A 13,925-nucleotide genomic window follows, 5' to 3' on the forward strand; every position below is an offset into this window, starting at 1 on the left:
CTATTAGAATTATCTCTTACTAGTTAGATACCTAGATTTCTATAGCTATTAGCTATATTCTAGGCTATTATAAAATAATTTCTAAACTAATAGAGTTAATTTCTAAGCTATTAAGCCTTATTTAAATAAGTAAAAGCTTACTACTATTAGTATTAAGTATAATTAAACGCTTAGTTAGGCTGCAACCTACTACTATGCTTTAGATACTTAAGCCTAGACTCTGCTAGAGTATACTAGTTATAGTAGATTTAATAGAATTATTTTTAGTAGAGTAGATTAATACTCTTACTACTCTAGAGAGTATATAAAAGTTAGAAAGTAGTTATAATTATCTAATTATAGATACGTAATTGCTTAGCTCTTAGGTATATAGCTAGAGATTTTATTTTAACTCTCTTTTATAGTAGAATAATTATAATATACTTAATTATTACTAATTATTAATTGTCTCTAGCTCTAATAACTGCTAATATTATAATTACTACGCGCGTAATTATAATACACTAACTACTTTATATTTATTATATAATATTAATAGTTATCTAGATTATTAACTAGTATTAGAGCGCGCTTTATTTATCTATTAATACTAAAAAGTAACTTAGTAAGTCTAACGCTAGTATAAAGCTTCTAAGATAACTTAAGATATCTATATAAAGCCTATATAATTACTAGTAACTTATATTTTATATATAATTATACTTAAGCTTAGCTATATTAGTAGCTATAGTGCGTAATTACTATAACTAGTCTCTATACCTATTATTACTTACCTATCTATTCTCTATTTATACTAATAAGTTTTTAGCTTTTTTATAGTAGATATCTAAACTTTATAATAATACTTAGGTTATTTTTAAAGTAAATTCTTTACTATTTTACTAGCTAAGTAATAGTAGTAATTTATCTTACTTTTAAGTTTATTTTCAATACTTTACTTATATATAGTAGTACTACTTACTTCTAGCTAAGAGTTTTAGTATTTTTTACTTTCTTTAAAAAGTTTCTTTTATAAATGTCTAGTATATAGATTTACTATTATAAGTTAGTAAGTAGCGTTTAAAGCTTTTTAAACTAATTACTTATAATTATATAAACTTTAACTAAGTAGTTACTATAATATATCTAGCTATAGATACCTACTATAGTTAAGACTATAAGATTACTATTAATTAAGTTAATTATAGCTATTATAGTAGAATTTTTAAAATTAAAGCTTTACACTAGGCTTATATTTTTTACTTTATTTAATACTACTTAGATATTTTATAAACTAACTAGAAGTAAAAGTAAGCTATTTTATAAAATTATTCTTTACTCTTTTTATAACTATTATATAACTATAGATAATTTTCTACTTCTTTATAGAGGTCTATAGTAATACTTACTTTTACTTAAAAGCTAAATACTAAGTTTCTATATTATTAAACGTAATAATAGAAGTAAAAGTAGCTTATATATTATAGTTATAGTTATAGTTATAGTTATAGTTATAATTATTAAGCTTCTAAGAAAAGTTTTAAAAAGAAAATAAAAATATAGTATAGAAAAGAGAATAAGTATATAAAAAGTAGATATAGACTTTTTATATAAATACTATATATAGTAGCTTAGAAAGTAAACTATATTTTAACTACGTTATAATTTCTAAATTTATAAGACTATAGTTTAATATTATTCTAGACCTAGAGTTTACCTATATAGTACTATAGTTATCTACCTAGTTCTATAGCTAATAAAGAGGCTTCTATTTAATATTATACTAACTTCTAACTTTTAGCTTTCTTACTAATAAAAGCTACTTACTATTACTATTAGTATCTACTTAGCTTTAAAAGCTTATCTAAATTTATATTTTTAAACTTTTAATACTTCTCTTAGCTTTATAGTTTTATATATAGCTTACTTATTATTTCTTTTACGTCTATTCTTAAGTATACTAAAAAGGCTTTTATTACTATTACCTCTATAAGTATATTATTAATATACTAAATTTATAGTAAATATTACTAAAAGAGTTTTATTAATACTTACTACTATATTATAGTAAATATAAAGTGTTTAAAAAATATACTTATATAAGAGTTACTATATTAAGTTACTAGACTACGTTTTATAACTCTACTCTATATTAATATTCTACTATAATAATATATAAAATAGTTACTTTAGTAAAGAAAATTCTTAAATTATCTATTACTATACTAATAGTACTAGTAATAAGAAATTAAGGTTAAGTTAATTAAATACTTATATTCTTAAATATTACACTATTCTATCTACTTATAATAGGTTTTACTCTTTTAAAACTTTCTTATACTATAAGATAATTAGTATACTAAGAAATAGTAGTGTCTTTAAGCTTAATTTAGTATTATCTTAATAGTAAAATAATATTAAAAGATATTAAAAAACGTTAAAAAACTTCTAGCTAGTCTCTTTTAGAACTACTAAATAATTTTAATATTAATTTAGTATATATTACTATAGTAATATAGTTCTTTCTATATATAGACATATTCTATACTTACCTATAGAACTTTTTTTATATTATAACTAGAAATAACTAAAAATAATTAAGAGAATATATAGTAAGAGGTATACTACTAACTAAACTTACTATACTTCTTCTTAGCTATTAATAATAACTTTATTTTAATTCTATAGCTAATAATAATAATATAAAAACTAATAATTATAATATAAACTTTAAAGGTAATAGTAGTATATCTTTATAGTATCTATCTAAGTAATAGTATTAGAGAGTATAGTATAAGCTAGAAAGACTATATTCTTAGTATTCTAATTCTTAATATCTATATAATAAATTTTAGGTAAAGCACTACGCTACTACTAAATAGTAGCCTCTACACTTAGAGATAGCTTTGTTATAGACTTTAAAGCGTATATAAAGTTATAAATATTAATAGTATAAGAAATTAGTAGAATTAACTTTTTTATACTACTAATAAAGTAATCTTTAACTTAATATATATCTTTAATAGAAGAATATTTATAGAAAAGCTTATATATCTTACTAATAAGCTTTTTAAAAGTAAGACTAAGAGAGAAAATAATAGAAAGCTTTAACTTAAATAAATATATTTAAAAAATATAAATAACTAAAGCTTGAATAGAAGCTTTAATAGAAGCTTTAATAGAAGCTAAAATAGAAGCTAAAATAGAATTTTTAATAAGATCTTTAATAGAAGTATTAATAAAGTAGTCTTTAATATATTCTAGAACGCTTTTTATAGCGCTTGTAATGTTAAGTATTATATTAAATATAATATCTTATTTTATAGCTACTAGAATAGCTTAAAAGAATAGTTTTTTTTATAGTTTTTCTTTTAGTAAATATAAAGTAGCTTATAGTAGATTTATAATATTTATTATTAGTAAACTAATCTTATAGCGTAAACTCGTTTAAAAAGAGTAAGGTCTATTACTAGTATATAAAAAGACGTATTTCTAAAAAGGTTAAAATTCTACGTTTAAAGGTGTAGGCGTTAGGTAGACTAAGGCTTAAGTTCTTAGCGCTGCTACCTCTAGCGTAGTTAAAGCTTTTAAAATTTAGAGTAGTAAAGCAACTATTCTATAAATACTAATATCTACCTATAGTAAAGAGAATTATAATATAATTATATATTCTTAATAGCTTATAACTAATAAAACTATAGATTGCAAAGTAATAATAAATACTAAAATATATAGTAAGTAAAATTATGCTTCTACATATATACTCTCTATTCTCTATCTTTATCTTTATCTTTATCTTTATTCTTATTCTATAGCTTATAGTAAATTAAAGATCTAAAACTTATTAAAAACGTAAATACTAGCTTAAATCTAACACTAAAGCTACACTATAGATAATCTCTTAACTATATCTCTACTTTTTTATAAGTTCTTCTAGCGTTAGTAAGTCTAAAGCTAATTTTATTACTAGTTATATTACCTTTCTTTATACTTATATTAATTATATTCTTATACTATATTATATTACTTATTAAAGCTTTTATAAACTACTCTAAAACTACTACTAAAAAGAAAGCTCTTAGTTAAGCTATCTTAGTAATTATTATATAGACTATTATTAAGGCTATTATAGAAGCTATTATTAGAGCTCTTAAGGCCTACTTTACCTATCTTATATTATATTCTAAGACTACTAAGACTATTACTACTATTACTACTATTAATACTATTAAGATTATTATACTACTACTATAAAGGCTTTTAATACGTAAACTAAAACTTTCTATAGTTCTCTATTATAGCTAAGCCTTTAAGTAACTTACTAGTAATATATAAAAGTTTTTTTATAGGCTATACCTACTTTAAAAAAAGTAATAGAATAGTTATTATATTACTAGCGTTACTTTTTTTACTTAAAGTAATTTATTAATTATCTATATTATATATATCTATAACTTTATATATAAGATTAAACTATAGATAGCTCTATTTATAGAGATAAAAGTAGCTATTATATACTAGTGTAAAGCGTTTATTAGAATTCTTAGCTAGAGTAATAATAAATAAACTAAAGAGAATAAAGCGTTTAAAGCCTACTTTTAGTATAATAATACTATTAAATAGATAGTAGCTATATTAGCGTTCTACTATTATAGTTACTCTTAAGAACTAAAAGAGTAGTTATCTTTATTAGCTTAAGTTATATTATATTAATAGCTAAAAATTAAATGTAGTAAAGTATTAATAATATAGGCGTTACTTAATATAAAGTTTCTCTTCTTAGTAAGGCTTTAAAAGTAATATATTATTAGTCTATATAGAAGCCTTAGTGCTAATAGTAATATACACTAAATATATTAAAATCTTAAAATCTTTTAGTAGTTCTAGAATAACTTTAAAAGCTAGGCGTCTTTTAATATCTTCTTACTAAATAGAGTCTATAAGATTAGGTATAAAGCACTAAGATTTATAATATTAATATAATTTAAAAAAAAGTAAATAAAAAAAAATTTAGTAGAGTTTTAGTAAGTAAAGTAATATAACTAATAGAAGATTAGTTTTATTCTTATAAATACTATAAAGACTTATATATTATTTTATAAAGTAGTATAGTAATTAGAATTAAATTTAAGCTACTTATATCTTTAATATATTTTTAAATTTCTAAAAGTAACTTATAAAATAGAAAAAGCGCGCTTTTACTAAAAAAGATTCTAGTATATATATTATAACTATAAAGCTTTAGAATATATTACTTTATTAGTTATAAGCTAATAAGTATATATAATTATATTATAATTCTTTTATAAAGTATTTAGTATTAAAATAGCTACTTTATAAGTTTAAAAAATTTAAAAGCTTTAACTACTTTAAAAGTAGTAGTACTAAAACTTTAAATCTTAGCTTACTTAATACTATACTATACTTCTAAAAGTAAGTAAAACTTTTAGTTATATATTTTTTAGAGTACTAGTAATAGTTCTTACTTCTTTAGAATTAGTAGCTTTTTAAGCTATAAGTATTACTACTTAAGATTTAAATTTTTACTTAATAATACTAATAAATAGAGATACTACTTAATTAATAGAAGAATAAATACTTAATATTATATTTATTTTAACTAAGCTTTACTAATTATCTATACTGTAGCTCTTTTGTATATACTAGTACTTTGCGCGCGATAAGAGTTAAAATACAAGTTCCTCTACTTTCGCTAATCTACCACGGCAGCATCTTGCCTTCATACGTCATGAATTGACCTGAATGTTCCTCCGTCGCATTGTCGATAACTTTGATCATACCACGGACGCTCTCTTCTAGCGTTGTCGGCGGCTTCTCAATCTCGTAGTTGACGGCTTTGAGCGCCGACTGCCATTGATCCACGACGAACTGGCCCGCTCGCGTTTGAACCCATCCAGGATGCAAGGGAATGGCAATCAAACGCGTTTTCCCCTTGGTGCCGTTGAATTCCAGATGGATGGAGCGGGCTAGCCAATTCTGTGCCGCTCGGCTAGGACCATAGGCGCCGCCGCCAAACGGGTCCATGTCGGCAATGCTTCCGACCGAAGAGGTAACCCAGATGAGTTTTGGGGTGGATTTGGCTCGCAGCAAATATTGCTTTAGGCCCTGGAACATGAGGAGAGGCGCGATGGTGTTGGTCTCGAAAGCTGCGCGCAAGTCTTCGGCTGTGGTCTCGCTTGGTGGGACCATTGGCTGTGCGCCTCCAGCGTTGAGCACCAGAACGTCAATATGCTGCATTCCCAATTTGGCGAAGTTGATTTCCACGTCTCTCGGATCGATAGCCGTGGAGAAGTCATACTGTATGATCTCCAGCTTGCTGCCAGGCCCTGTCGAGATGCTCTTGATCTCGTCTTCCAAAACATGTTTGGCTTGCTCGCTACGGACTGTGGCGACCACCGTGTGTTGAGGACGCGCAAGAAGGGACTGCACTAAGCCAAGACCAAGGCCTCGGTTTGCTCCGGTGACAACGTAAACTGTGTTGTCCATGGCAGCCGACATTGGTGATATGGGCATGATGTAAAAGTTTTGGGCAAACGCAGACAGAGAAGGAATATTGGGAGCGGCTGTGCGGCAGGCCTTTAATACTGGCCAGGTGGGATGCTGTTGCCTGGAATGAACGACCGCCCCACGGCGCTTAGTCCTAAAGATAAGCGCAGCATGCAGTTTGCGACATCTTACCTGCCAAATTTGACGTGATTATCGTATCTCAAGATTGCTCACTCTGGGTTAGCTAAGCTAATCGACATTGCTCAGTGTAGGTAGTTCGGTACTTAGGCGACTGCTCCCTTGGCCAGGTTCCTGACTGAGGCAAATATGCTAGCATTTCGACAGCATACTTAGCTTGCAAGCGATGGAACTAGATGTGAGTCGTAGATTAGCATACCTAGATACACACTCTATGCAAGAGAGCAGCTACAGACCTTATTTGCAGCCTGATGATAGCAGCATAGTGAAATTTCTGTGGCACATTAAGGTAACATTAACACTCTAGTCATTGATACCGCCCTCGCGTAAGATATACGTGCAATCGTAGCTTACTGAGTAGGGCACCAAATACTACTGCTTTCTAGGTTTTCTTCTGGAAAAAGAGAGCTAGAAAATGTCATTTCAGAGCGTAAAGTCTCACTGGAATGAACCATAGCTTACAAAGCCTTAACAAGCAACGTATACTCGAAGTCTTGATACCGCGAAGATCGGGGACTAATGGGAGACAAGATCCTCGCGACGCCACCCACCGTGCCGTTGCCACGGCTCCGACACTAACGTCCTCTTCGCGGAAGGCTCATCCCATTCCGCCCGATCTCGCGCCTTCGCCCTCTTCCCCACTCACTCAAGTCTCCATCATCATCTTCGTCGTGTACACCTGTATCCCATGGAACCTCTCCATCCCAGCTACCCCTTACACTATCCTGTCCTTCATCATCCACAACAATCTCGACTCTACTCTCCAACACCATGTTCTCTTTACTCTCACTCTTTGTCATCCTCTTTAGCTCAGTCCCATGTTCCACCTCGTCTATCGCTCGTTTGACTGCACGCTCGTGGCGTTTGCGGCGGAGATACGTATGCTCGAGTACCAGTAGGAGCACGAGCAGGAAGACGACGATGGAGGAAGTAATGATGCCCGCTTTGACTGGGGTACTGAGCTGAGAGGATGGTCGAGGTGTTTCCGTTGAGGGAGCAGGCGGCATGGACGAAACATCTTGGTGCAAGGCTCGAGCGGGTGAGATGCCGTCATCTTGTGTGGCTGCAGCTGCTGAAGATCGTGATGTAATGGCCGAATACCGCGCCAGCGCAATGCCAGTCATTGTCGGTCGGGTTCCAGAAGAGCAGGTCTGATCAACGCCATCAGTCGCGTATACCCAGGTGACAACAGCACCCGTAACAACACGTACCGTGCAACCAATCTCTGCACTTCCAGGAAAAGCTCGATCGCTGACCAACGACGCATGGATAGTTCTCATCTTCGTGACCGCACTCACCAATAGGTACTTCGAATTGCAACGTGATTAAGAAGATCGAAGCCCGTAGAGATTGAACAAAGAGGTTGTCAATGAGAAGAGGGGAAAGAGGCGGGTTTGCGCTCAACCAAAACAAATACACCAGTCTCGTCGTGTCTGTCTGCAGTAGTGGGCCTGCAGTAGCACCTCAACGACGCAATGCCTCCAACATCGACATGTCGTTTTGGAAGCCGCAAACAGGGCAAGCACTTTCGATCCATCCCAGCAGTCGTAATAAGAGCACTAATCTAATGCAAGAAACTCATTCTTCTGCTTGCAAGACCGCATGTTAACAATTGCGACCACAGATGACGGCTCCCTTGCTGGTATTGGCCATTTCAAGTCATGATCATGAAGACAAGGTTACAAGATGCTGAAACACGCCCTTCCCGCCACGCGACGCACAACACACATGTCGTATAACATCAACTTCATAACAACAGTTTGCTACATCAGATGCAAGGCGAAAACATCATTAACCGTCTGCAGGGCCTCCAACCATCTGTCTCCACAATGAAACCTTATCGTTCATGCTCCTGTCATCTCAGCATCAACTCAACGCACCTCCGACCCTTCAACAACAAGCTCCTTCCTCACACTAAGATAGCTCCCAATCTGGCATCTCAGCCCATCGAAAGGTCTACCAAGAAGACACGTGAGGTAGCTGCTCGGTTCCTGCGGGTCATTCGCCGTGATCGCTGTTGCGCCGTTAAGCACGGTGGCGCGACCATCATCGCCTTCCCTATACGATTGCACGAAAGCATTAGCACAACTCACCAAGTGATGGACTCGCAGCCAAATAAGAGAGCAGCAGGGAGAAAACATACCCAACCCTATAAACCCACAACCAAAAACTCAACTCAGCCCTCCTCTCCCCAACCGCCTCATACCCCGTCATCCCAAACGACACATCACCCACATCCCCCTTCCCATCCACACAGCCCACGACATCCTCTATAATCGTCCCATTCTTCATCGTACCCTTGCAATTCCACTTTGATGCTGGTAGCGGAGCCTCCTCTGGCACCAGCACGTCGAAGTCAATCGTAGAATCGAACTTTGAAGTCTCGGGCCAAGGGCCGTTGCCGGGAATGCCGGTGCCGGTGCTCATCATGTGCATGTCGAGGCGGGGGATGTGCCATGTTTCTGCGGTGGCGAGGGAGGGTGAGCGGGGGTACATGGGGTAGTGGTGGGTAGTGGGAAGGGCGGAGGTAAGGGAGATGAGGAGGGGGAGGAATGTTGTGAAGGGGGTGGGGAATATCATGATGCGAGTTCTGGTCGTTGATAACGATGTCCGATATCCGTGCTTCTGTTTCGAGTGTGGGAGGTTGGTGCAGGCTGAATTGAGCGATGTCGAGAGCAATAGAACGTGAATGTCCAGCAGCATTTCAAGCCCACACCCACGGCTGATATATACATCTCCAACCTCCCACGCGCATTCCTTCGTTGGTCCCATGCCTTCATGTTTGCTCGCCACAATGCAACCTTACCCCGATAATGCTGCGCCATGACGTGACCCTGGTACGAAGTGCATCGAACCATAGCCCGATCCCAGCCTATAATACATGTAAGCAGCGCCAGCATACCAGGTATCGTACGAGAAAAGCATCAGCTTTTAAGCTCAAAGGCTCGTATAATGTATCAGTACCGAGTAGAGTCAGCTCAACAAACTGGTACACGCATTCTTGAACTGTTGGTGTCGCACACACGGACGCTTAGTCGCATCAGCAGTCGCACGAACACGGTGTATCCAAGGAAACGGTTGCATGCACATTTACGGATACGGGTACCTCAATTTATATCCTGCGCGCGCTATGAGATAGCGCTGATAAGAAGGATTGAGAACATTCGATGTACTGTAGATGTCGCTGACTGCTGTCGGTCGTACCTGCATTTCCGTTCTCGCCGTTACCAAACCCCTCCTCTGTGAAATATATCAAACCACAAACGCTACTAAGCTACCGTGGTATTTGTAGTCTTGTTATACCTCCCGCACATGTATGGTAATAGTATGCGCCACGCGATTCCAGTGCTCATGCAACTGCAACGCTTCTCCTCACGCGTAACGCGATCTCCGCCATACTCGACAAATTCCACTTGCACTCGTCTTTGACGTCCTGCGCTACTGGAATGTGTTCTCCAGAGTTGATGACATGCACCTTCATCTTCTCGTGGTACTTGAGACCAGGCAGAAGTTTGGGGGTGACGAGGAAGTATTGACTCGTGTTCTCTTGGCATGCAATGTCCACCATGCGCTCGTGTACCATGCGTTCATTGCGGGGGTCCATACCCTGGTTGATTTCGTCGACGACGCGGAATGGTGACTGGGCGAGATCCTGTAGCGCCATCAGGTAGAAAATTGTTGATACGGCGCGCTCGCCTCCGGACTGGCGGTGAGAGTTCAACACGCTGAGCGGCTCGTTCTCTCTGTTGGGATTGTTAGTCACGTTTGCCTAAGAGCACCATAATTTGAGCTTACCGAAAGCGGACTGAGATCTGGACGGACCAGTTGTCAAAGTCGTCTTCGTCTTTGTTCACCTGGACTTCACCCGCGCATCCAATTTGCTCGAAGTTGTGCGCGAAAGCCCCGCTGATCCGTTGGATGAGAACGTCAAGCTCGGGCTCCCACTTCTCGCGGATCTCTGTGATGTTGTCTTTGATCTCTTCGAGGCCAGCAGCGTACTGTTCCAAGTTCTCACGCGTTCTCTTGATGTCTTCCTCACGCTTCTGATAGGCCCTGATCGCCCCAGGATTACCTTCGGCCATCATCTCCAGCCGGGAGTTAACCGACTGAAGCTCTAGCTCCAAGGCTTCGAGAGTGGGAAGCTCTTTGTATTCCATCACGATCTGCCTTTCTTCTTCGCTGAGACTGTAGATATCTCTCTGCGTAGCCTCTTGCAGCTCTCTGTACTTGGCCCGAAGAACTCGCTCGTGATTCGTGCGCTCGTTGATCTGGTTTTCTTGTGCTTTCTTTCTGTCCAGGATCGCGCTATTCTCTTTTATGAGACCCCTGAGTTCCGACTTGACTTCGATGAGCCGGATCTCAGCCTCGACAAGTGACTCGTGGAATGCCCTCATTTGGGTTACAACTTTCTGTGCGATCGTCAGTAGCAATCCAATGACCAATCGTTTGTGACTCACAGCATATTCGAGTGTCAGGTTCGCTACCTGCAGTAGTGTAGCACGAGCGTCAGCTTTGATGGCTTTGATGCGGGCAGTTGTCTCCGCGTTTTCCTGCATCTTGCTGTGTAGGTCGGCTTGTTTCGATGCTTCACGTAGTTAGCAAACAACCCTCCTCGCATGGCTAATATACCCACCAATCTTGTCAGGTAGAGCTTCCCATTCGGCGAAAGCCTTCTTCAACCCGTCCTGCTCGGCCTGTACAGCATCCTGCCAGATTGTCAGTGTTTTGCGCCTTCGCACCCAGTGGCAGTAGCATGTACCTTCTGTTGTTTGAGGGCGTCAATCTCTTCCTCGAGTTTGCTGACTTCGTCCTTGAGGATCTTGTGGTTTTCGACTAGCTCTTCTTTCTCTCGTACTAGCCCCTTTTGTTCCTCAATGATGGCTCGCAACTCATCCGTATTGCCTGGCTGATCTACGAAAGATTGTGCTGGTCTTAGTGGGTTGACGGACGTAGAAGACTGGTTGTAGCGTGAGATCACGCGATACGTCTCCGAACCACTCACCCAGCTATTAACCGGGCTTTGTTCCTCCACAACCTTATGCAAAGCATCAGATAGTGGCGTTGCAGCATACGCGATCTGATGCAGTCTACAACCTTCGCAAAGCATGGCTAAGACCTCGTCGGGTCCTTTGACGTAGTCCAGAATGTACCCCTCAAACCCATATTGAGCCAGGCCTGCCCTAGCCATGGGTGGTTGATACGAAGAGAGCGGCTTTAGTGATGTTCGAAGAAAGACATCATTGAATCCCTGCCCGCCGTTGGCTGTTTTACTGAGCAGACGCTTTCCCAGCATCTTCGAGTCCTCGTTGTTGGTACAAGTGATGGCAATGATATCGCCTTTTCTCAACTGGCTCTCGAAAGCCTTAGCATACCGGGGCTCTGTGACGGAACATTCGAGTATCGGTGGCCCGAATACTTCACCTTTCAATTGCAGGGATGCTTTGTTGTTTTGAATCCAGTTCCATGCTTTAGCTGTATCCTCGGAGAGTTTGTACAAACGGCTCGCTTGCTTTCCGCTCTGTGTGTTCAGTCGTTCCCGGTCAGCCTTCAGCTGATTGCTTCGCGCCGAAATGGCGCCTGCGCGGGCAGCCATCTCTTTCATGCTACTTCTTTTGTCGGAAATGAGACCCGTATTAGTAGAGATTTGGTCGCGAAGGTCTGACTTGCGCTGCTCGTAAGATTCGGCGTCGAATTGCGCGGGTTGGTCCTGTCGCTGGGCTTCTAGCCTGGTGATATCGCGGTTGAGGCGAACCATGTCATCTGCGCGCTTTTTCTTCGAACTCAATTCGGCTTTGATTTGATTGTCAGTTTCCGCCGCTTTCGCTTTGCCGTTCTCAATCTTTGTCGCGAGCTTTTCAGCCTGTGTCTTGATCATGTCGACGCGGTTCTTGCGAAGGTTTACGATTTGCTCAATATCGTTCTGATATGTTTCGACTTCTGCTTGAGCCCTTCGCGCTGGTTCTATGTCGATGTTGATTTGGTCGAGCTCCAGTCTAGCGTCTCGAATTTCTGCCTTTACTGCAGTAATCTCAGTCTTGAGGATTTTCGTCTCAATAATAGGTCTGACTGAATTCAAACACTTCGACTTCCGCGCAAGACCTTCTCGTTGATGATAGCGGTCCACGTCATCTTTTGTTGTACTTTGTGCTTTCTCCAGCGCGACTAGATGGCTTTCTTCGTTCTTCTGCTTCGTCTGCAAAGCGCGTTCCTTTGTACGGAGTTCCTTGAGCTGGTCATGCCATGCTACCATCTGTGGAGGCGCTGCAGCGCGTTGGGTCTCTCGTAGTCGGTCGACGTCGCTCATCCTCGCGAACTCCACTACACGGTCTTGCGGTAAAAACTGGCAGAGGTTGTCGATCTGAATGGAATATTGCCTGGCCATTTGTTTGACAGCCTCCTTAGACACAAGTGGGCCGTCGAGAAAAAAGACGGACTTGTTGTCGCGCTTGCGTATGACACGCCTGACAATGCGATTGGGGCCATTGCCAGGACCCGTTGCGAGCTCGATCTCGATGGTGGCTTCGGCAGCACCGTGTTTGACGAATTGCCCCACCTCTTTGGCTCTTCCCAGGTGTTCGCTGCCCCATCCCAGACCTAGACAGATTGCGCAGACCAAGGTACTCTTTCCTGTGCCGTTGGGCCCGATGACCATATTTAGGCTCGGCCCTAAATGGAACTCCGCAGCCGTGTATGTAACGAAGTTTTCCAGCTTCACTCTGACGAGGGAGCCTGCTTTGAAGTCGCCTTCGGTCGAGCCGTTTGCGTCGCCGTTCGTTTGCGCGGGAGAGGAAGGCGCGTCTCCGCCATGGCGGGCGCGTTTGCCGTTGGTGGAAGGCGAGGACGAGGCATCGGAAGACTCGTCGAGGTCCTCGCTAATAGCGCGCGACGGGCGCTTTCGTCCTCGCTGAACTAGACCGGGCATGGTAGTGGTGTAGTATGTGGGTTGACGTAAGGTGGAGTGGGCTTTGTGATTGAGGGGACGAAAGGGCGCCCGGGCGGGCACTAGCAGCTAGCGCGTCGCCCAGGATCCCGCGGTCAGGTGATTTCGTGCGGACCCACTACCTAGGTAAATTGAATCATCGTTGAGTACAGGTTGTATTCCGCGTTCTCAACAATCACTACCTTCATACCCGTGTACTCATCTACTAATACACGACGTCTCGAATGCATGCAACGCAATTGCCCGCCCAATAAACTATGCTATCCGAACTAAACGCCAAATGTGACAATCATACTATGAC

General features: G+C 39.0%; 2 protein-coding genes across 2 annotated transcripts; both read right to left on the reverse strand.

Annotated features, from left to right (window-relative positions):
• Nucleotides 1–5,697: 5,697 nt before the first annotated feature.
• J4E93_009324 (uncharacterized protein) lies at nt 5,698–6,513 on the reverse strand (the record flags this gene model as incomplete). Its single annotated transcript, XM_049347217.1, has 1 exon — nt 5,698–6,513. The coding sequence occupies one exon, from the start codon at nt 6,511–6,513 to the stop codon at nt 5,698–5,700; it is 816 nt and encodes a 271-aa protein (XP_049195485.1).
• Nucleotides 6,514–10,033: 3,520 nt separating this feature from the next.
• On the reverse strand, nt 10,034–13,606 carry J4E93_009325 (uncharacterized protein; the record flags this gene model as incomplete). Its single annotated transcript, XM_049347218.1, has 5 exons — nt 10,034–10,427; nt 10,480–11,093; nt 11,142–11,269; nt 11,318–11,390; nt 11,444–13,606. 5 exons carry the CDS (start codon nt 13,604–13,606, stop codon nt 10,034–10,036), a joined length of 3,372 nt encoding a protein of 1,123 aa, XP_049195486.1.
• Nucleotides 13,607–13,925: the final 319 nt, after the last annotated feature.

Source organism: Alternaria ventricosa (genome assembly GCF_023758065.1).
Source record: "Alternaria ventricosa strain BMP 2768 chromosome Unknown scaffold_21, whole genome shotgun sequence".
Classification (NCBI taxonomy): domain Eukaryota; kingdom Fungi; phylum Ascomycota; class Dothideomycetes; order Pleosporales; family Pleosporaceae; genus Alternaria; species Alternaria ventricosa.